Source organism: Odocoileus virginianus, chromosome 4, assembly GCF_023699985.2.
Source record: "Odocoileus virginianus isolate 20LAN1187 ecotype Illinois chromosome 4, Ovbor_1.2, whole genome shotgun sequence".
Taxonomy (NCBI): domain Eukaryota; kingdom Metazoa; phylum Chordata; class Mammalia; order Artiodactyla; family Cervidae; genus Odocoileus; species Odocoileus virginianus.
Window position 1 is genome coordinate 36,791,658 of NC_069677.1, and position 21,282 is coordinate 36,812,939.

Consider the following 21,282-nt stretch of genomic DNA (forward strand, 5'->3'; position numbering starts at 1 on the left):
ATAAATGTTGTAGTATGAATTAACCTTGGAAACATTACACTAAGTGAAAAAGAAACAGATACAGAGGTCACATATTATATTATTCCATTCACATGAAAGGTTTAGAATAAGTAAATCTGTAGAGACAGAGTATATTCATTGTTTCCAAGGGCTGTAGCACAAGGGGAATGGGGAGTTACTACTACTGGGTGTGGAATTCTTTTTAAAAAACAAATTTATTTGTTTTAATTGGAAGCTAATTACTTTACAATATTGTGGTGGTTTTTGCCATACATTGACATGAATCAGCCATGGGTGTACATGTGTCCCCCATCCTGACCCCTCTTCCCACCTCCCTCCCCATCCCATCCCTCTGGGTCTTCCCAGTGCACCAGCCCTGAGCACCCCGCCTCATGCATTGAACCTGGACTCACAATCTGTTTCACATATGATAATATACATGTTTCAATGCTATTCTCTCAAATCATCCCACCCTCGCCTTCTCCCACAGAGTCCGAAAGTCTGTTCTTTATGTCTCTTTTGCTGTCTCACATATAGGGTCATTGTTACCATCTTTCTAAATTCCATATACATGCGTTAGTATACTGTATTGGTGTTTTTCTTTCTTTCTTACTTCACTCTGTATAATAGGCTCCAGTGTCATCCACCTCATTAGAACTGATTCGAATGCATTCTTTTTAATAGCTGAGTAATATTCCATTGCGTGTATGTACCACAGCTTCCTTATCCATTCGTCTGCTGATGGGCATCTAGGTTGCTTCCATGTCCTGGCTATTATAAACAGTGCTGCGATGAACATTGGGGTCCATGTGTCTCTTTCAGATCTGGTTTCCTCAGTGTGTATGCCCAGCAGTGGGATTGCTGGGTCGTATGTCAGCTCTATTTCCAGTTTTTTAAGGAATCTCCACACTGTTCTCCAGAGTGGCTGTACTAGTTTGCATTTGGATGTGGAATTCTTTTTGGGTGATGAAAATATTCTGGAATTAGATATTAATGGTGACAACATGCAAATTTACAAATATAGTAAACTAAAATACACTAAGACCCACTAAACTATACATAAAAAATAAACCAAAAAAAGGTAGTGTTCAGGAGTAATTTTAGAGTTATATTTGTGAGGATGTATATTATGGTAAGTGTGATATAGACAGAAAACTTTAATTCATGTCCTATGTCCTGTCCAACTAAAGACTCCTTATATAGAGAAATATTCTTATCTCATTCTTATTTGTTCCTCAAAGCATCTGTGACAATGTTTTAACATAATAGACAACAGCTATTTGTTTCAATAATAATTTACTGGAATTTTAAAAACTATTAAGATATATTTGTTATTTTTCTAACCTTGAAAAAAAAATATGAACTCATGTAAAGATGAAATTAAATTATGTGTGAGTTGAAGATATATAAGCTTAAAACTAGAATCTTTAAACGTGTATTTCAGATACACTGCCAGCCAAAAATACCATTAGATTGGTTTCTTATTTTCTGGGTTTTTAAAGAATAGAAGAAATTACAAGGGAAAGATCAAGAGATTAAGCCAGAGGAAGCTGAGAGTTTCTGTATTACAAAAAACAAAAGATTTTTTAACTACAATCAACAGGGTACTAGTAGACTAGACAATATTTGTTTTCAAATAAACGTCTGTAGTTTATTTAAATGTCCCCAGAAACTTGGGGTATAAGTGACATCACAGGAAATTCGGAGACTCCCACTTGAAGTAGCTTCCCACCCTCCTACTTACAGTGATACAGAACCCAGGAGAGGAGCAGAGCATAAGCCAGCCTGCTCCTGCCCCTATGAACTTCCCTGGTAAGGAATCTGCCTGCAATTTCAGGAGACCTGGGTTCTATCCCTGGGTCAGGAAGACCCCCTGGAAAAGGAAATGGCAGCCCACTCCAGTATTCTTGCCTGGAGAATTCCACAGACAGAGGAGCCTGACAGGCTCCAGTCCACGGGGTCGCCAAGAGTTGGACAGGACTGAGCAATCAGCACTTTCACTTCCCGCCCTTGCTCCCTGCGCCACACCATGCCTCTCGGGGAGGCAGGGCCTCCAAGCCAGTGGGGCCCTGGCCCAGATTCCTCTTGCCTACTCCCTGGGCATCAGCTTTGCGTAAGTGTTAAGTATGGATTTGGGGCTGCAAGCACTGGTGAGTCTGACTGGAGGCTTGCTCTGGGCTGCCTGCGCAGAGTAGGCTGGAGGCATTCGCAGCCCCTAGGAACAACCTTCAGCCAAGAGCTGGCTCGAGTCCAGCCCCCTCACCCCTCAGGCAGGGTGATTCTCCAGCAAACTCTGCACTGTCCCCCAGGGGTCCCTGGGAGATGTGCAGCCCCGCTGCCCACAATCCAGTGCGTGAAAACACATCCTCGATGGCTCCCTTCCCGCTCTTCCTTCCCGCCCTTCCCTTCCGCTGCTTCCTACTAAGCTCCCTACGAAGCTCTCTCACTTCCATCCTTGTCTCAGAGTGGACTTCTAGAGCAACCCAACCTAAGACATCGACGCAAGCAATGGAAGCCTGGATCTGGTCCATTTTGTCATTCATTGAGTGCCTAATGTTTGCCAGGCTGTGTTCTAGCCACTGTGAGAGCCGTGGTGAAGAAGGCCATGTTCCTGCCCTCACAGAGCACCTATTGGAGGAGATCAGAAACAGTGGAGAAGCTGACAAGCAGGGTGAATGACAGTAGCGCAAGTGCTGATCAGAGCTTTGAAAGAAAAAGAAGGTGATGGGACAGTCAGGGACGTGAGGACTTCAGACGGAGGCTTTCGCTACAGAAGTCAAGGAACTGACCTTTGAGTTGTAACCTCTGTGAGAAGGGGCAGCCCGAAAAGATAGAAGCGGGAGGCTTTGTTATATAAAGGAAATATCCCTCCCCCCCTTTTTAAAGTCTGATATATCAGATTTCAGTCTCCACTGGTGGCTCCGTGGGTAAAGAATCTGCCTACAGTGCAGGAGACACAGGAAATGTGAGTTCAGTCCCCGGGTCAGGAAGGTCCCCTGGGGGAGGGCATGACAACCCACTCCAGTATTCTTGCCTGGAGCATCCCATGGACAGTGGAGCCTGGTGGGCTACAATCCATGGTGTCGCAAAGGGTGGGACACAACTGGAGTGACTGAACACGCATATCAGACTTCAATCAGAACCATCTAAAAGGATATGGTCTTCCCTAGAATAAAATGTCTCTTCATTTTAAATTGTATAAATCTTTCCATGAAACTTGAAGCCTTGGTTCCATATTAATAAGTATTTCCTGAGTTACATTCATGGGGTATAAAATGTCAGTACCAAACAAAAATGATAAGATGTAGCTGACAAATTTTGTTTGGAAAATTTCCCACAGGAGAAGACTATTAGTGTCTAAATGAGAGTTACTTTTAAGGGCAACACTTGGTCATAGCTCTTTTTTAAATTTTTGTATCCATTAAAAAAAAAAAAGATTCTGATCATTTTGTATATTCTGTATTGACAAACTGACATAAGGCAAACAAGGCAATCAAACTTTCAACCAAGTCTCAGGCACAAGTATGAAGAAAAGAAAAAAAAAACATTTCTTCTGTTCTGCTGGCGAGCACAGTAAGCATTTCTTCCCTCGATTTAAAACATCTACTTAAACAGCACATCCTGTTGATGGGCTCAATGATAAATTTCTTATCTCAAATAAGAGATAATTTATAAGAAATAAATTTAGCATTTACTGAACTATAAACTATACCAAGAATTACAATTTTTAGACAGTGACTACGTCTAAATGATTTTATTTACTCTCCGTGATCCATTTGTGCAGCTGTTAATTCAGGCAAGAGTGTTGCTTTGCTGAAGAACTTGTCTGGGCCCTGGGGAGATACCAGTGGACATGAAACACATTCCCTGTTCTCAAGGATCTCACTTTCTAGTAAGGGAAAGACAAGAAACAAGCAGACAAATAAATAGTTCCAGACAGTGATAAGTGCTGTGAAGAAGCTAAACAGGATGCAGAGGCGGGTGGGATGGGAGCCCAGGAAAACCTTCCCGTGGAGAAATATTTAAGCAAAAGATTGATTGACAGGAAGGGACTGCTCATGGGAGGATCTGGAAGAAATAAGTGAGGAAGAGCAAATGGAGAAGCCCAGAGAAGAAGGTTAACACGTCTCAGGACCAGTGAGACCAACGTGGTGGGAAGGAAGAGTGTGAGATGAGGCTGAGAAGGTGACATGTGACCTAGGTGGCTCTATCTGCATTTTAATGACACAGTTTGTAGTAGAACAGGTCATATCTTGTTAGAACAGACCATAATCTCACCTGGTATAGAACAAGAGAATTTATGAAAGCTCACATTTATTGGCTCCAGGCATTGTGCTAAGCAACATCCTTACGTCATCTCAGTGAATCCTCAGAAATACTTAGGAGCTGGACGTTACTGTTACCCTTGTTTTATGGATTTAGACCTTAGGCTCAGTTACCCCAGTTCACAGAAAAGGGCGAGTGACAGAACCAAAACTGGAGCCCAGGGGGGCTGACTTCAAGCAGACATTTAATCCCTGAGCAGCAGGTGCTGACTCTCAGAAGACTGCTTGATGAATTCCTTTCTTGATGCATATCCTCCTGTTAAAAAAAAAGTCTATTGACAAAAGAGACAAAGAGGAGAAACAAGAAGATGTTTAATGAATGGCATAATTAAGAAGAGCTTTAAACAAAGGCCAGGCATCAATTCACCTTATATCTAACAACTGTTACAGAGAACAACTCATCATCGTCAAAACAGAAACCATTATCTTTTGCCTTCAGATTTCAAAATCCAGCAGTCACTACTAAACACTTCGTATTTCTTCATCCCTCACTGTTGTGTCTGGTGTGTAGCTCTGGCCAGAGCTGGGTCTGATGCCATTCAGGTGACCTTGACTTCTAGACAAGTTCCCAAGTCCGGTATGTTTGACTTTTCTTTCTCAGTTTGACAAACCCACCAGCTGTGGTTTTCAAAGCCTGTGGCTCCTTCCTGGTCAGCAACATAGCACACTGCTGCTCTGGGCCTGTGCCCTGCCATCTGCTCTCTAGCTTACGTAGAAAGTCAAGCTGGGACGAGGGACCACAGCTAAAGAAGGACCTTTAACAGATACATGATCTGTCTACTGTCTTTAAATCTTGACCGACTTTTCATCAACAAGCAGTTACATGTAACTCATAACTCAGCCCCATCAGAATGACTGAGTTTCTCTTTGATATCATGGCCTTGGCAGTTATATTGAGCTGTGTTAAGAGAATTCTTATAAAACATGAATTTCTGCATTTTCTGAAATCTATTGAGAGTGTTATCCATTAATATTGTTCAGTTGCTTTATATTAGGTTCCAAGCAAGAAACTTTCTTTGGAATTTATCTTTTTGTTGGGCGACTTCTTTATTTCCTTAATTTATTCATTTTTTAAGAAAAACCAGCCTCCAACTAATAAAAATAAATGAAAAAAAAAAAAAGAAAAGCCAGGAAGCTCAAACCCACATTCGTGTGTCATTACCATAATTATATTAGTGTTGTGGTTAGATATTTGCTTTCTCTGACCTTGATGTTTTCCCTTTTGTTAATCCTAACACATGTATGACCTTTACTGTGTTATCCTAAATCCATCCCACCCCCTTTAATTGGAAAGGAGACAGCCTATATATTAAAGAACCAATTAAATGAAACCACGTGGAAATCAATGTAGATTGTCTACATTAAATCCCAAATTAGAGAGCCACTAAAATGTAATGTGGTTAGCAATTTCAGTAATGATTTGTTATAGGTTTCCTTTAACTTCTGAGTTCATGTGTTACATTTACAATATTTGTTCATTTATGTTCAGGTATTCTGGCCCTACCTATTTCATAACGTGCTTTATGTTGCCTAATATGTGATATAATATTCCCATTGTTTGTTTCTTTAATTATCAACCAATTCATTTGACCACTACACAATTGCAGGTGACTGTGCTATTACCTACGTGGCCTTCAGACTCCTCAGTGTGACCTTTGCCAGGCCCCCCTACCCCACTCCCTACACTTCCTAAAACCCTGGCCTCCCCAGACTGTCCCCAGTCAGGCAGCATTCCCAGCCTTGGTGCCTGTGCTAACTCTTCCCTCCATGTGGGATGTACACCTGGACTACCTGTCTGGGCTCTGCTTGTTGGGCTCCTTCCTGGTTTTGCTCAGACAACACTTCTTTGAGAAATGCCACTAGCTCTTTCTCTTAGAACTGAAAACACCTTCCTTACACACATCTCTCTCTGCGTTCCTCCTTTAATACCTATCCCATTCAGCCTAGCATTGTTATTGTGCCCCACCAGCCTATTAAGTTCCTTCGAAAACATGTCTGATTTATCTTTGTGCGATTTCTACCTCTGCTCTAACTCCCAGTTTATCACTGTACTTTTCCATCGTGAAGTTCTTAAAAATATATTGAATTGATTGCAGATATACTTTTGAAAGATCATGTTCCACTGAGCATCATTTATTAATGGTCCTTAAACCACCAATAATTTGAAATGAACAATATGCAGAGTCCTGGATGCTTATTGAATTTTTTTAAAGGGGAATTTTCACTTACTCAGAGACTCAGTTGCCTCTTCCATGGCGGTTTATTTTAGCAAACACTAACCCATCCCATTTTTCTAACAGCTTTGGTTCCTGCTGTGCATCCTGTGAGCACTGCCCACCCACATCAGGGACATCCTTCCAGGCTTTGCCTTTAGTGTCTAAAGGGCCAGTGCATCGTCTTGAATTGCTTGGTACCAGTACTTCTCAGGGAAACATAATAGGAAGATTTTTATATTGTTTTTCTGTTTCATAATGTTTTCATATTTTTAAAAAATAGATCCCTGGTGTAAAAGATAAAATTATGCTTACTGTCTGCTAGAGTGCTTACTTCAAACTTGTCATAATAACATGTTCCCTTTGTTTCAGTGATTCAGTACAACTTCAAAAATATGTATTTCCTTCTTACAGGTGGTTGATAGTAAAAGATTCCTTTTTACTGTATATGAAACCAGACAGTGGTGCTATTGCCTTCGTCCTGCTGGTGGATAAAGAATTCAGAGTTAAGGTGGGGAGGAAGGAGACAGAGACGAAATATGGACTCCGAATTGATAATCTTTCAAGGTAGAATTTGGAAAGATTTTTAAAAGATTTCTCTAAAAACAGTTTTTCTCCCAACATTAAGTGAAGAAGAAGGTAAAATAATTTAGGTATTACAAAATTATTGTTTAGAACTCATCCTCAATTAAAAGTAATGAAACTACTTTTTTTATATCTTTAAGATGCAGAGTATCCTATATGCAAGAGTCAGAATAAATGATACCATGTATTGCTGTGTGCCTGTTTTAACAAAATATATGCCTGATTTAACAAAATTGACTACCCAATAATACCAATTTACCAAACAGATAAGGAGTAATAGATTTTGTTTTTAAAAAGTAGAATTTTACTTTATGAATGGATACCCTTTAATTAATAAAACAAGTACAAAGTGATTTGATTATAAAAATTCTGTTTACATACAGATTTTTAAAAAGATACCTTGAAGGATATTCAACTGTACAATTATTATAGATTTTATTAGTGAGTTTGTGTGTGTGTTGATAAATGTTTCTTTCTGAAAGGTTGTGGTTATACAATATATATGTGTCTTTTTCTCTCTTTTATATATATATATATATATATATATATATATATATATTTGTCTCTGTAAAGTTCAGGCTCAGGTATATGAATATATTTTTGTTGTTTAGTTCCTAAGTTGCATCCGACTCTTTTGTGACACCATGGACTGTAGCCCGTCAGGCTCCTCTGTCTATGGAATTCTCCAGGCAAGAATACTGGAGTGGGTTGCCATTCCTGCTCCAGGGGATCTTCCTGACCCAGGGATTGAACCCACATCCCCTCCTTGGCAGGCAGATCCCTTACCACTTAGCCACCTGGGAAGCCCGTATGAATACATACAGATATACAAAGGTCCGTCTAGTCAAGGCTATGGTTTTTCCAGTGGTCATGTATGCATGTGAGAATTGACCATAAAGAAGGCTGAGCACCGAAGAATTGATGCTTTTGAACTGTGGCGTTGGAGAAGACTCTTGAGAGTTCCTTGGACTGCAAAGAGATCAAACCAGCCACTCCTAAAGGAAATCAACCCTGAACATTCATTGAAAGGACTGAGCTGAAACTGAAGTTCTGATACTTTGGCCACCTGATGCAAAGAGCTGACTCTTTGGAAAAGACCCTGATGCTAGTAAAGATTGAAGGCAGGAGGAGAAGGGGACAACAGAAGACGAGATGGTTGGATGGCATCACCAATTCAATGGACATGAGTTTGAGCAAACTCTGGGAGATGGTGAAGGACAGGGAAGCCTGGCCTGCTGCAGTCCATGGGGTCTCAGAGAATCGGACTTGACTGAGTGAGCTGAACAATGACAACAACAATACATTTCTCTCTATACACACTGACTGACATCAAATATATATATATATATTTAATATAAATATACTACTCATACTAATATGTTTGCGTGTGTGTGTGTGTGTGAAAAATGCTGAACTTCCCAATATCAGACAATGGGAGGTTCAGGATGTTATTGGAAATATAATGATGCTGCCATTAAATCTCCCTCCTGGAAATTCCCTGGCAGTTCAGTGGTTAGGACTCTGTGCTTTCACTGCCAAGGGCCTGAGTCCAATCCCTGATCAGGGACCTAAAATCCCACAAGGTACACTGTGTAGCCAGAAAAAAAAAAAAAGCCACCTCCCTCCTGGTACTACTTCCTGTCTTCTGGAGGACCATAGAAATCAGACCACAGTTGTCATTGGTCGCTGTAGCGGTTGCCTTACTGGCCATCTTATCTCCATTTCCTGTCCTCACTGGCTTGTGCATCCTTGCCAAATGAATCCATACAGATCCAGGTTTCATCTGCTCCCTCTCTGGTGTAAGCGGTCCCCCTCCTTGTATCAAGTAAGCCCAAATTCCTCCATTTACTATCTAAGGCCTTTTATCTCTCTACCTTCATTTGACAATCCCTCCCTAAAGCAGTCGTTCAGTTCTTTAGGGATGGTTCTCTTCACACCCCTCCTCACACATTTTTTAATGTCACCCTTCTTCTTTCTACCTCTCTGTTTGGAATGGTCCTTTTTTTCTTTCCTTACCTCTGATTCACTTCCTGTGATAAGACTTCTGTTTGTCCTTTATCTCTTCTACAGTATCTTTTTCTCATAGCTGGTTTTCAGAGGCATTTCAGCTCAGTTGGAGCAGTGCTTGCATGCTGGGTCAAGCCCAGGCATTTTCTGTGCCCTGGGGACCGCTCTGCAGAACCCCATGTCTGCCTGCTGCGGCCGATGGAGAATGCCTCACTCCCAGCACCACCATATCTCACCTCGCCCCTCCCTACACCCCAGACAAAAGCCAAGCATCAGTCTCTGACATATCAAGGGGACCAGTTTGGACATCCCTAATCTTTGTAAATAATTATTTTAGGGTCTGTGCATATAGCCCCTTCCCTCCTTCTTATCAGGTTCATTACATTTCTCCCCAAAGCAAACACTCCCTGCTCACTCACAGCACAGGTCCTCTACTGGGGCAAGTTTCTGCCTAAATGGCAGGGAGACTGCTGGCTTCAATACCTTGTTTTCTCTGGGTTTTAGTTGTTGTTGTTGTTGTTTTTCCCTTTTGGCAGTTCCTGGAGACATACAGATTCCTATTTCACTGACCAGGGATAGAACCTGGAGTTCTGGCAGTGAGAGCATGGAGTCCTAACCACCGTACTGCCAGGGAGTTCCCACACCTTGGTTTCTCTGAACTTCAAATTTGGATAACTTATTTCCACCTCTTAGTGGTAGTCACCTATTCTGGCATTTGTCGTGTAATAACTTTTTGTAATCTCCCACTTTGAATTTTTTTTTCAGCACTAACAAATCTGTAACCAGTTAGGATCATTTAGTCATTGGCAATAAAAAAAAATCCAGTGCCGCCTGGTTTACATCAGAAGTAATTAATCAGATATGTTAACCATGGCTCATTCCAGGGCTCCAGCTATGTCATAGAGGTGCATTTTCCTGGAGTTTCTCAATTCTGTCTCCTGGAATCTGCTCCATCCTCAGGCTGGTCTCCTGGTAGTAGCAAGATGGCTGCCTCTTACACTCAAACCAAGTTTAGTGGAAGGGGAAGAGTCTCCTGCTGGCATTTCTGAGCAAGTCCTTGATTTTATTTTCACTTTTTGGGTGGAGTTGGCTTATGAATATCATCCTTGAACCAGTCTTTGGAATCAGGAGCTGGAGTATGCCATTTTGGGGGGTTTGGTAGACCCAGAGAAGGCACGGGATGATCAGGCTATTTCCAGAGGCTGAGGGAATGGACACCAGGTGGGTCAAAGGGAAATGTCCTTTACAGGAACCCATAGTTTTCTAAGACTTAGATGTAGGACCTCACTTTATGCCTCTTCCATGTCTTCCTCACAGCTTGGCCCAGTTAGCTCCAGGCCTTTACATATGTTTGCATAAGTGAATGAGGGAATAAGTAACCTGAAAGTTTGTTTTTGCTACATTGAATATATTTGTAAATACTGTCAAAACCATTTAAAAGTCTGCTTTTTTCATATCAGTAGGATGCTCTTTGTCTAAAATTTTCTTTGTTGCAGTACCAAAACAAATGGGACATGTTTAATTCTTAAATTGTTTAAAGAGATAGAGCATAAAGTGACCATTCTTTTCCATATTTTGCTTTTCTTTGAAGGACACTGATTTTAAAATGCAACAGCTATAGACATGCTCGGTGGTGGGGAGGGGCTATAGAAGAATTCATCCAAAAGTATGGCCCCGACTTTCTCAAAGATCATCGATTTGGGTCATATGCTGCTATCCAAGAGAACACTTTAGCTAAATGGTAAGATCTTTTTGCTCTAAGACTATGAAGGTATTCATAGTCTTTAATATTTAATATTAGCATTTAATATTACAGTGGTCTAAGTTCACCCAGAATCAATTTTCGAAGCTGCGAAAAAATATTATGTGTTATACTTCCCAAGAGCCTTTATAGGACTACTGAACATAGATTATTTTTCCATTTTTTTGTTTTTATGATTTTTTTAAAAATGAACTTTAGATAGCTAGCTTTAGATTGTGAAGTTTGATTTTAAAATTTAGCTTCATACATTTTCTTAATGATGCAAATGAAAGTTTATTTAAGTCATTAGCCATAATTTAAGAAAGAAATTTACTTGGTAGGCATTTCTTTTAAATAAAATTTTGCTTAGCATGTTATTCTACCCATGGGTTAGAAAATGGTCTGTTTTCAGTCTCAGAAGAACAATGGTGTGTGAGTTCAGTAGAGTGGGAGAGTGCATCTGACCTCATACAATGATGAGAGCATTCAATTTGTTATTCTCTCAGCAGAAAAGAGTCAGGTTGCCTACTTCTGTCTATTTACTGTACTTCCTGCCTAGCAAACAGAACATGCTATTTTCAGTCTTTGTTTCCAGTTATACAAAGTAAGCTGGTGGTTTTGTAGAGATTCTAGGCAGTGGCTTCCATCTTCTGTTTTGCCATATGATAGATTTCTTTTTTTATCTTTTTGGTTAAAAAAAATGAAACAGAAACTGTGTCTTTCAGGTATGTTAATGCCAAAGGATATTTTGAAGATGTGGCAAATGCAATGGAAGAGGCAAAAGAAGAAATATTTATCACAGATTGGTGGTTAGTATATGTCCCTGGGGAGTTGGAGATCTCTGTATTTAGGAATATACAACAGTGTTGTACTGTTCTAGAATCATACATTAAGAAAGACAGCAGTATTCACAGATGTTTTGGTCAAAGTCCCAACTAATTAATTGTAGTAGCCTCCACTGAAAGGTCTTTTCAAAAAAACCTCACATCCATATATATTGTAAAAATATTTAATTTGAGCAATTTTGTTTTTGTTTTCCCTTTTGGAAGCAAATAACCAACATTTATTGCAGTAAAGATTATTTTGCAATGCAAATGCAGGTGTAGAGATCATGGAAAATAGTCTTTCTTGGATATCTTCCATGATGTTGGTATGTCTGTCACAAGGTCCGATGAATACACTTCCTCTGAATTGTCCCTTTGAAAATGGAATATTTCCATTTACCTATTAGTATTAAAATATCCTTTGTAATGACTAAGCCTGGTTCGCTTTTCTAGAGATGCATCAGATTTCAACTTCCTAATCCCTTTTAAAATCATCCAGGAGAGTTAAAATGCTAATTAAAACCATTGCAAGTCTCTTGTATTTAAAATTCACTTAGCTCTAGGGAAGTTTTACTCCTGGAGGAGGTGTAGACCTTGTAGTATGACTTTAGTTCCAATAACCCATCTGCCTGGACGCTTAAAACCCATTGCTGATGCTAACATTTCCTACAATGGAAATGAAAATGTCTAAGATATGTTTTCCTTCTAAGAACTTAGTTGCTTGAAATGCTCCTCCCACCCCCATTTTTCCCTATCCTATTTCTTTCCAAATGCTATCTTTATTGAACTATGAAAATAGCGTCATAATTCATTTCCTCCTGATTCTAGGTTTCGGGGGGAAAGGAGAGTAATTAGGAATGTGAACTCATCTTTTTCTACTGTTTTGCCTCACTGATGAGGAAATGTTTAAGTCTAGGGCATGCTTTCCCAACCTTGGCGCTACTGACGTGGAGCCAGATAATTCTTTATTGCGGGGGCTTGTTCTTTGTATTGTGGGGTGTTTGGAACCATCAGCATCTCTGGCTTTTGTCCACTTGATGCCAGTAGCAAGGTCCCAGTTGAGATAACCAAAATATCTTCAGAGGTCATCAAATGTCCCCTGTGGTGCACAGTCCCTCTTGGTTGAGAACCATTGATCTGAAGTCGGCAGATAAGGCTTGTGATAATCAGCATGTCTGTGCTTCTGTTTATTCTCACATTTAGGAGGAGCTTAATCTTGGTCCTTTTATTCTTGCCAAATTTTATCTCTTCAAGTCAGCTACCAGAAATAAAAGAAAGTTTTGGACTTAGTAGCTATTTCTTTGATTGAATACTTTGCACACACTTAGGAGAATAGGTTCAAGCTTAATGTAGTAGGTGTGTTCCTTTAAAAAGTATTTCTGAAAGTTTGACTAGGACATGAAAGAGACTGTAAATAGTGTTTCCACTGAGTCCATATTATCATGTTTTACACAAGCAAATAATGTATGTTTTGAAGGTTCTGAACACTGAAATATAGGCTCTCATTTAAACATCTAAAGAGATGGAAAGTTGAATGTTTCTTCTGTCAGCAAAAAAAAAAAAAAAAAAAAAAGAATCAGCAGGTTATTTCTTTTTCGTGACTGTGCTAGGATAACATCTTATTGCAACACTCTCTGAACTAAAACCTTTGCAGAAACTTCCCTCAAAACAAGTGAAGAAAATTCTTGTACAAGTATATTGCAAAAGTGAGCATTCAGAAACTTTATCACACCCTGATATATCTGGATCTGAGAGAATGAAAAGCATAGTGAGAAGATGCACATGCCCTTTAGAAGCTTCTGATCTAAATCAAGAGACATCATATATATGAGTGAAAACTGTGTTACTCTTTTTTTGAAACAATTAATATGCAAGCAAAGGCAGATTTGAGCAATCTCCGGGAGTTGGTGATGGACAGGGAAGCCTGGTGTACTGCAGTTCATGGGGTTGCAAAGAGGCAGATTTAATGAAATGAGAAACAACCTGGGACCTAGAAGTGCTTAGCTCTTTTGTTCGTTAATTCATTTAACCACCCATTCTTTCATTTGTTAATTTATTCACTCATTCATTTCTGAAATACTTAATGAGCAGCCACTATGTGACAGGCACATGTCCAGAATGATGAATGAAAAGCAACCCCTACCCTGGACAATATACAGTCAGGAAATTATGTGCAGAACAGATTAGGGCCAGCTCAGTGGTGAAGTCACTCAATCGTGTCCGACTCTTTGCGACCCCATGTACTGTAGCCTACCAGGCTCCTCCATCCATGGGATTTTTCCAGGCAAGAGTACTGGAGTGGGTTGCCATTTCCTTCTCCAGGGGATCTTCCCGACCCAGGGATTGAACCCAGGTCTCCCATGGGAGGAGCCTGGTAGACCCCAGTCCATGGGGTCGCGAAGAGTCGGACATGACAGAGCAACTTTGCTTCTTCACTTCAGTGGTGAAGATCAGCATAGCAGAAGGCACAGGGTGAGGTTGGGGTGAGGGAAGCACAGAGGAAGGGGCAGTGACTGAGCCTGCAGGAGCTGTGGAAGCTTCACAGGAGAGGAGGCTGGCTTGAGTCCTGGGTGATGGCGCTGTCCAGATAAAGACAGGTGAATATTTTAGGCAGAGAGGTAGTAAGTTATATTTAGAATTTTATTTAAATAATTCAATAAGAAAAGGTAGGAAAGAAGAGAGAGGAGAATTGCAGCTTAAGTCGAAAAATGAAAGTGAAAGTCACTCAGTTGCATCCGACTCTTTGTGAAACCATGGATTATATAGTCCATCACATTCTCCAGGCCAGAATACTGGAGTGGGTAGCCTTTCCCTTCTCCAGAGGATCTTCCCAACCCAGGAACCCAGGTCTCCCACATTGCAGGTGGATTCTTTACCAGCTGAGCCACAAGGGAAGCCCTAAGTGGAAGTTAGGGTTATTATTTTGTGCAACTTTTATTTCAGTAGTCAATAGAAGACTGATTGATAGGTAGGTAGGTAGATAGATGGATGGATGAAAATACTGAGATGAATACATAATGTATTCCTGTGGATTATGACCCCAAAATTTCAAAAGCTTCTGACTTTCAACAGGCTGGCAAACATTTTCTGTAAAGAGCAAGAAAGTAAATATTTCAGTCGTTTCAGGTCACATGTAGTCTCTGATGCATATTCTTGTTTATGCAAGTGTTTGTGTGTTCAACAAACCTTTAAAAATGTTAACAGCTCATGGGCCATACTAAAACAGGCAATAGACAAAATTTGGTTCATGGTGCATAATTTGATAACCCTTATCTTAGAAAGTAAATTCAAGTTATTGTATCATATCAATACTAAGAGCGCCTTCCACTAAGAAACTGTCAATCTGTTTTCTGACCTGCATATACTAACAATGTTTGAGAATTTCATCCCTCCTCATCATTGCAAGCACTTGCTGTTGTTAGTCTTTTTTGTTGTTGTTGTTCAGTCACTAAGTCGTGTCTGACTTTTTGCAACACCATAGACTGCAGCATGCCAGGCTTCGCTGTCCTTCACTGTCTCTCGGAGTTTGCTCAAACTCATGTCCGTTGAGTTGATGATGCCATCCAACCATCTCATCTTCTGTTGCCCCCTTCTCCTCCTGCCCTCAATTTTTCCCAGCATCATTCTTTTTTAATATTAGCCATTCCAAAGGGTATTCAGTAGTCTCTCGTGATTTTAATTTGTATTCAGTCAGTTCAGTTCAGTTCAGTCACTCAGTGGTGTCCAACTCTTTGCGACCCCATGAATCGCAGCACGTCAGGCCTCCCTGTCCATCACCAACTCCCGGAGTTTACTCAAACTCATGTCCATTGAGTTGGTGATGCCATCCAACCATCTCATCCTCTGTCGTCCCCTTCTCCTCCTGCCCCGAATCCCTCCCAGCATCAGGGTCTTTTCCAATGAGTCAGCTCTTTGCATGAGGTGGCCAAAGTATTGGAGTTTCAGCTTCAGCATCAGTCCTTCCAATGAACACCCAGGACTGATCTCCTTTAGGATGGACTGGTTGGATCTCCTTGCAGTCCAAGGGACTCTCAAGAGTCTTCTCCAACACCACAGTTCAAAAGCATCAATTTTTCAGTTCTCAGCTTTCTTCACAGTCCAACTCTCACATCCATACATGACCACTGGAAAAACCATAGCCTTGACTAGATGGACCTTTGTTAGCAAAATATTGTCTCTGCTTTTTAATATGCTATCTAGGTTGGTCATAACTTTCCTTCCAAGGAGTAAGCATCTTTTAATTTCATGAAAGCAATCACAATCTGCAGTGATTTTGGAGCCCCCCAAAATAAAGTCTGACACTGTTTCCACTGTTTCCCCATCTATTTCCCATGAAGTGATGGGACCAGATGCCATGATCTTAGTTTTCTGAATGTTGAGCTTTAAGCCAACTTTTTCACTCTCCTCTTTCACTTTCATCAAGAGGCTCTTTAGTTCCTCTTCACTTTCTGCCATAGGGATAGTGTCATCTGCACATCTGAGGTTATTGATATTTCTCCTGGCAATCTTGATTCCAGCTTGTGCTTTTTCCAGCCCAGCATTTCTCATGATGTACTCTGCATACATATTTAACTTATGTTAAATAAGCAGGATGACAATATACAGCCTTGATGTACTCCTTTTCCTATTTGGAACCAGTCTGTTGTTCCATGTCCAGTTCTAACTGTTGCTTCCTGACCTGCATGTAGGTTTCTCAAGAGGCAGGTCAGGTGGTCTGGTATTCCCATCTCTTTCAGAATTTGCCACAGTTTATTGTGATCCACACAGTCAGAGGCTTTGGCATAGTCAATAAAGCAGAAATAGATGTTCTTCTGGAACTCTCTTGCTTTTTCCATGATCCAGCAGATGTTGGCAATTTGATCTCTGGTTCCTCTGCCTTTTCTAAAACCAGCTTGAACATCTGGAAGTCCACGGTTCATGTATTGCTGAAGCCTGGCTTGGAGAATTTTGAGCATTACTAGCGTGTGAGATGAGTGTAATTGTGCGGTAGTTTGAGCATTCTTTGGCATTGCCTTTCTTTGGGGTTGGAATGAAAACTGACCTTTTCCAGTCCTGTCACCACTGCTGAGTTTTCCAAATTTGGCGTATGTCTTTTCATGGTAAGCATATTTTCCTGTGACTTTTGGATATTTGTTTAGCTTTTTTTAGAGGCACGTTCAAATCTTATTTTTCTTCTTTTTTTATTGGATTGTCTTCCTATTACTGAATTGCAGAAGATCTTTATACATTCTAGTTACAATTTACTCCAGTTCATTCTGGCCTCAGTGTTTTCTGATGAAAAATTCATGGTCATTTGGTTTATTGTTTATTGTTCCCCTCTTAAATAATGCATTGTTTTTCTTCTGAGTGCTTTTAATATTTTCTTCCTGTCATTATGTTTGATTGTGGTGTTTGAATTTATCCTATTTGGAGTTCACTGAGTTTCTTGAATCTGTAGGTTTATGTCACTCATCAAATTTGAGAAACTTTCTGCCATCGTTTCTTCAAACTTTTTTCCTGAATTTCCCCTTTTCTCCTCTTTTTCTGAGTCTCTGATGACACAAATCAGTATCTTTTTGTATTGTCCTATGGGTCTTTCAGGCTTTGTTAATTTTTTAGAAAATCTTTTGTTACTCAAATTGGATAATTTCTCTTTATCTCTCTTGAAGTTCACTGATTCTTTCCTTTGTCACCTCTGTTCTAGTGACCCTATTCACTGAGAGTTTGATTGTTGTAGTATTTTTCAGCTTGAAAATTTCTCTTTGGCTTTTATTTATATCTTTATTTCTTTGCTGAGACTTTTTGACTCTCTATTCATTTTAAGAGTGTTCACCCTTACTTGTTGAAATATTTTTATAATATCTAGCAAAGAATTATATTAAATAATTCCAGCATATAATTTTGGAATTGGCATTTGTTGAATGGCTTTCCTGCAAGTTGAGATTTTTCTGATTTTTTTTTTTTTAATTTGGTGTGCCAAGTACTTTTTAATGTATTCTGAAAGCTTTGAATATTATGACTCTGGGTCTTGTTTAAATCTTACAGAAAATACTGGTATTTCTGTTTTAGCAGGAAAGTGGTCCATTAGGTCCATGCAGAATGTTCCAACTAGTCTTCTATCTGTGTGTCTTTAGTGAGATCTTTCTTTTTACAGTCTTTGCAGTGCTGTTTAGATCTGTCCCCCATGTTCTCCACCTAATGGCCAATTTGGGCAGTGATTTATTTCTTATTTCAGTTCTCAAATTCTTCTATATAATATTTAGGATCAAATCTATGTGTGGGCAGCTTGGGAGTGAGCTAGAAGTTCATAAACAACTTTATATAGCATTGCTTTTCTGAGCTCCTCTCTCTCCATGATCTACCCACCACTTGTGGGTTGCCTGTTGCTTCCCTTTTTAGTCCTCTGGCTATTGATAGAAATGTGCCCTGTTCTGTTACACAATTTCTGCAATGATACTTTGTATCCAGAGCCAAGCAATGAATATTTGTATCCTCCTCTTCGAACCACATTTCTTCCATTGGAAGGGAAAATTCCAATTCCTCGGAGTTTTTGATACCTATGGGCCCTTCCCTGCCACTCCTACCACTGCCAGAAGATCCCACTCTTCCTTTCCTCAAGCCTGAACCAGAGGCCTTCTGAGGTTCTCTCTGCCTGTGCCAATGCCCATTTCCAGTTCTCTTCCCAGCTGAGAAATCAGAGGGAAAAGAACAGTAAAACCACTACTCACTACAAGATATGTCAAGAACAAATATGTTCTTCTTTCTCAATATTGAGTCTTCCAATTCATGAATACTGTATATCTCTCCATTTTTATTTTTAGATCTTAAATTTTCTCATCAGTATTTTGTACTTTTCACATACTTGCACTTACCAATAAGTAATTCATGTTTTTTATGTTTTTGTAAATGGTATTTTTAAAAGTTCATGTTCCATTTATTTGCTGCCAGCATATAGAAATACGGTTGATTTTTTAATACTGATCTTCCCTACTGCAGTCTTGCTTAGTTCACTTACTAGTGTGAGTAACTGTCTTGTAGATGCCTTAGGATTTTTCCCCATAGATGAGCATGTGATGTGTGAATAATGACAGTTTTCCTTTTTCCTTTATGATCTGTATGCCTTGTATTTCTTTTTCTCGTCCTTTTTCCTTATTGCCTTGGCTAGCATCATCAGTAAAATGTTGAATAGAAGTAGTAAGAATGGACATCTTTCTAGTTCTCAGTGTTAGATGAAAAGCTTTCAGTCTTTTATTACATGCTTTAGGAAGTTTTTAAATAGGTGCCTTTTGTTACTTTGAGGAAATTCCTTTCTACTTAAAATGTATTGAGAGTTTTTATTCTAAATGGGTATTGAATTTTGTCAAGATGTGCTGAATTATATTGATTGATTTTTAACTTTTAAACCAACCTTGCATTCTTAGGAATAATCCCATTTTGTCATGATCCTTTTTAATAAGTTGTGAAGTTTTGGTAGAGATTTTTACCTCTGTGATCGTTAGGGATATTGTACTTAATATTTTCTTTCCTTAGATTTTCTTTGATTGGTTTTCATATTCAGATAATGTTAGCCTCATTATATGAGTAAGTACATGTTTTCCCTGCCTTTGTTTCCTGAGTGAATTTTGGTAGAATTGGTATTATTTCTTCCCACAAAAATAATCAACTCCCCTTTTCTTTTTCAATCTAGCCAGTTTGTCAGTTTTATTAATCTTTCAAAGAATTAGATTTTGGTTTTGTTGAGTTTATTGTTTTTCTGTTTTATGTTGCATTAAGGTCTGTTCTTATCTATTATTTCCATTCTTCTTACTTTTTCTTAATTTATTCTTTTTTCTATTTTTCTTAAGATGAAAGTTCTGATGATTTATTTTAAATATTTTCTTTCTCAGATGAGCATTTAAAACTATAAAATCTTCTAAGAAGTGCCTTTACTTAGAAGTACTTTTTAACATCTCTGAATTTGGAATGCATCTCACACTCATTAACGTCTTATAGATGTCATCACTCTTTCTTTCTTACTGGTACACACAGTAATATGCATCTTACATTCACTGTTGTCCGAAACCCAGTGAAATGTAATATTACACAATTTTGAATTTTGCTTAGCTAATAATTACTTAAGATTATTGTTAAGATCCTGACATAATGATGCGTGTGAGTCATAGCTATACTGTACTTGCCATTGTTTATGCTTTGTTTATAGCATGACTGTCATTTTTCATAGCATGACTACTTTTATCTTTTCATATATTATGCTCAAAATCGAGGTTTCCTTGAGAGCCTGCCTAAGATCCTCCAAAGTATCTAGTAGAATCCTCTGCATACAGGGTGCACAGTGTTTTTAGATTTTAATAAAAGATGATAATGACTTAATTGCAGAGTATAGACCTGAAAATGCCCCCCACACTGAAGCCCTCTGAGCCCATAATTAATATGTACATTGAAAATTGCAAGCATGTATATGTTGTTGGGTATGTCCTACTTTCAGTGAACTAGCAGTGCTCAATGACACACTTTTCTGTTTAAAACAGATTTGTTTTTAACTCATCTTAGATCTTTTCCTGTCAGTTGCTGTATTTTTTGTTCAAGTTGTTTCTTATTTTAAACTAAATATGTAAATATTTATAGTGTATACACCCCTCTATTGTCTGTTTTCTTATTTATCTTATCCAATACAAGTTTCTTTTAGATACTTTTTCTCTGGATTTTTATTTTCTCTAACTGAATTTAGTAGAGTGTAAAATTATTTCTTTTAATCTCCTCAGCTCCTTAAAACCCTGTGGTTTTCCCATGCTTCGAAGACCCCCTAGCAAGACGATATTTCACCCTGGTGTTCTGTAAGACTTTGATCCTTACACAGTTTACCCTGCTCCTTCAGGTCTAGCATTTCAGCAGATGAAACTTTATTGTTTTCTTGTTTGTTTTTCCCATTACAGAGGAGTTACACTACTTACCAGTTTAAGTCATGCAATGACTTTGAATCTAACCCCGAGGGAAAAAGTGACTCTCCTATATTGTGTGCCCATGGTACTACTATGAAAAACCCAGGGGTCCATTCTCACAATGGGAAAAGCTTACCTATCAGCAAGCCCGCCGTCTTCCCTGTTCAGAAAGCCCAGGTTCCCATGGACACTGCTCCTTGGTATAGGAAGTCAGTGTTCATGTTTATCAATCAGAACACTTTTGACCTGGGTTACTAGAATACTCAACTAAAAGTAACTTAAACAATTAGGATTTATTTGTCTCATTGAATGAGAATTCTAAAGTTAGACAGTACTAGGGACTTCCCTGGTGGTCCAGTGGTTAGGACTTTGCCTTCCAAAATGCAGGGGGTGTGGGTTTGATGTCTGGTCAGGAAGCTGAGATTCCCACATGCCTCATAGCCAAAATCCAAAACATAAAACAGAAGCAATGTGGTAACAAATTCAATGAAGACTTTAATAATGGTCCACATCAAAAAAAATAATGATAATAATTCAAGTTAGGCAGTACTAGAGTTGGTGAAGTTCTCCAGTGATGTTAGAGTGGTGGCTTTACCTTTAGCATTGCAGTGTGGCTGCCACTACCTAAGCATCATGGCCCCATACAACATCCACCCCAGAGCCACTTTC

General features: G+C 39.3%; 1 protein-coding gene across 5 annotated transcripts in view; it reads left to right on the plus strand.

The window, feature by feature from the left end:
• PLD1 (phospholipase D1) overlaps nucleotides 1-21,282 on the plus strand; it is a 219,010-nt gene that overhangs the window by 104,483 nt on the left and 93,245 nt on the right. For all 5 annotated transcript variants that reach the window (XM_070466417.1, XM_070466419.1, XM_070466415.1 and 2 more), the window contains 3 exons: nucleotides 6,953-7,105; nucleotides 10,722-10,871; nucleotides 11,597-11,680. In XM_070466417.1, coding sequence (XP_070322518.1) covers nucleotides 6,953-7,105; nucleotides 10,722-10,871; nucleotides 11,597-11,680 — 387 coding nt within the window. The remainder of the gene's footprint in view (nucleotides 1-6,952; nucleotides 7,106-10,721; nucleotides 10,872-11,596; nucleotides 11,681-21,282) is intronic.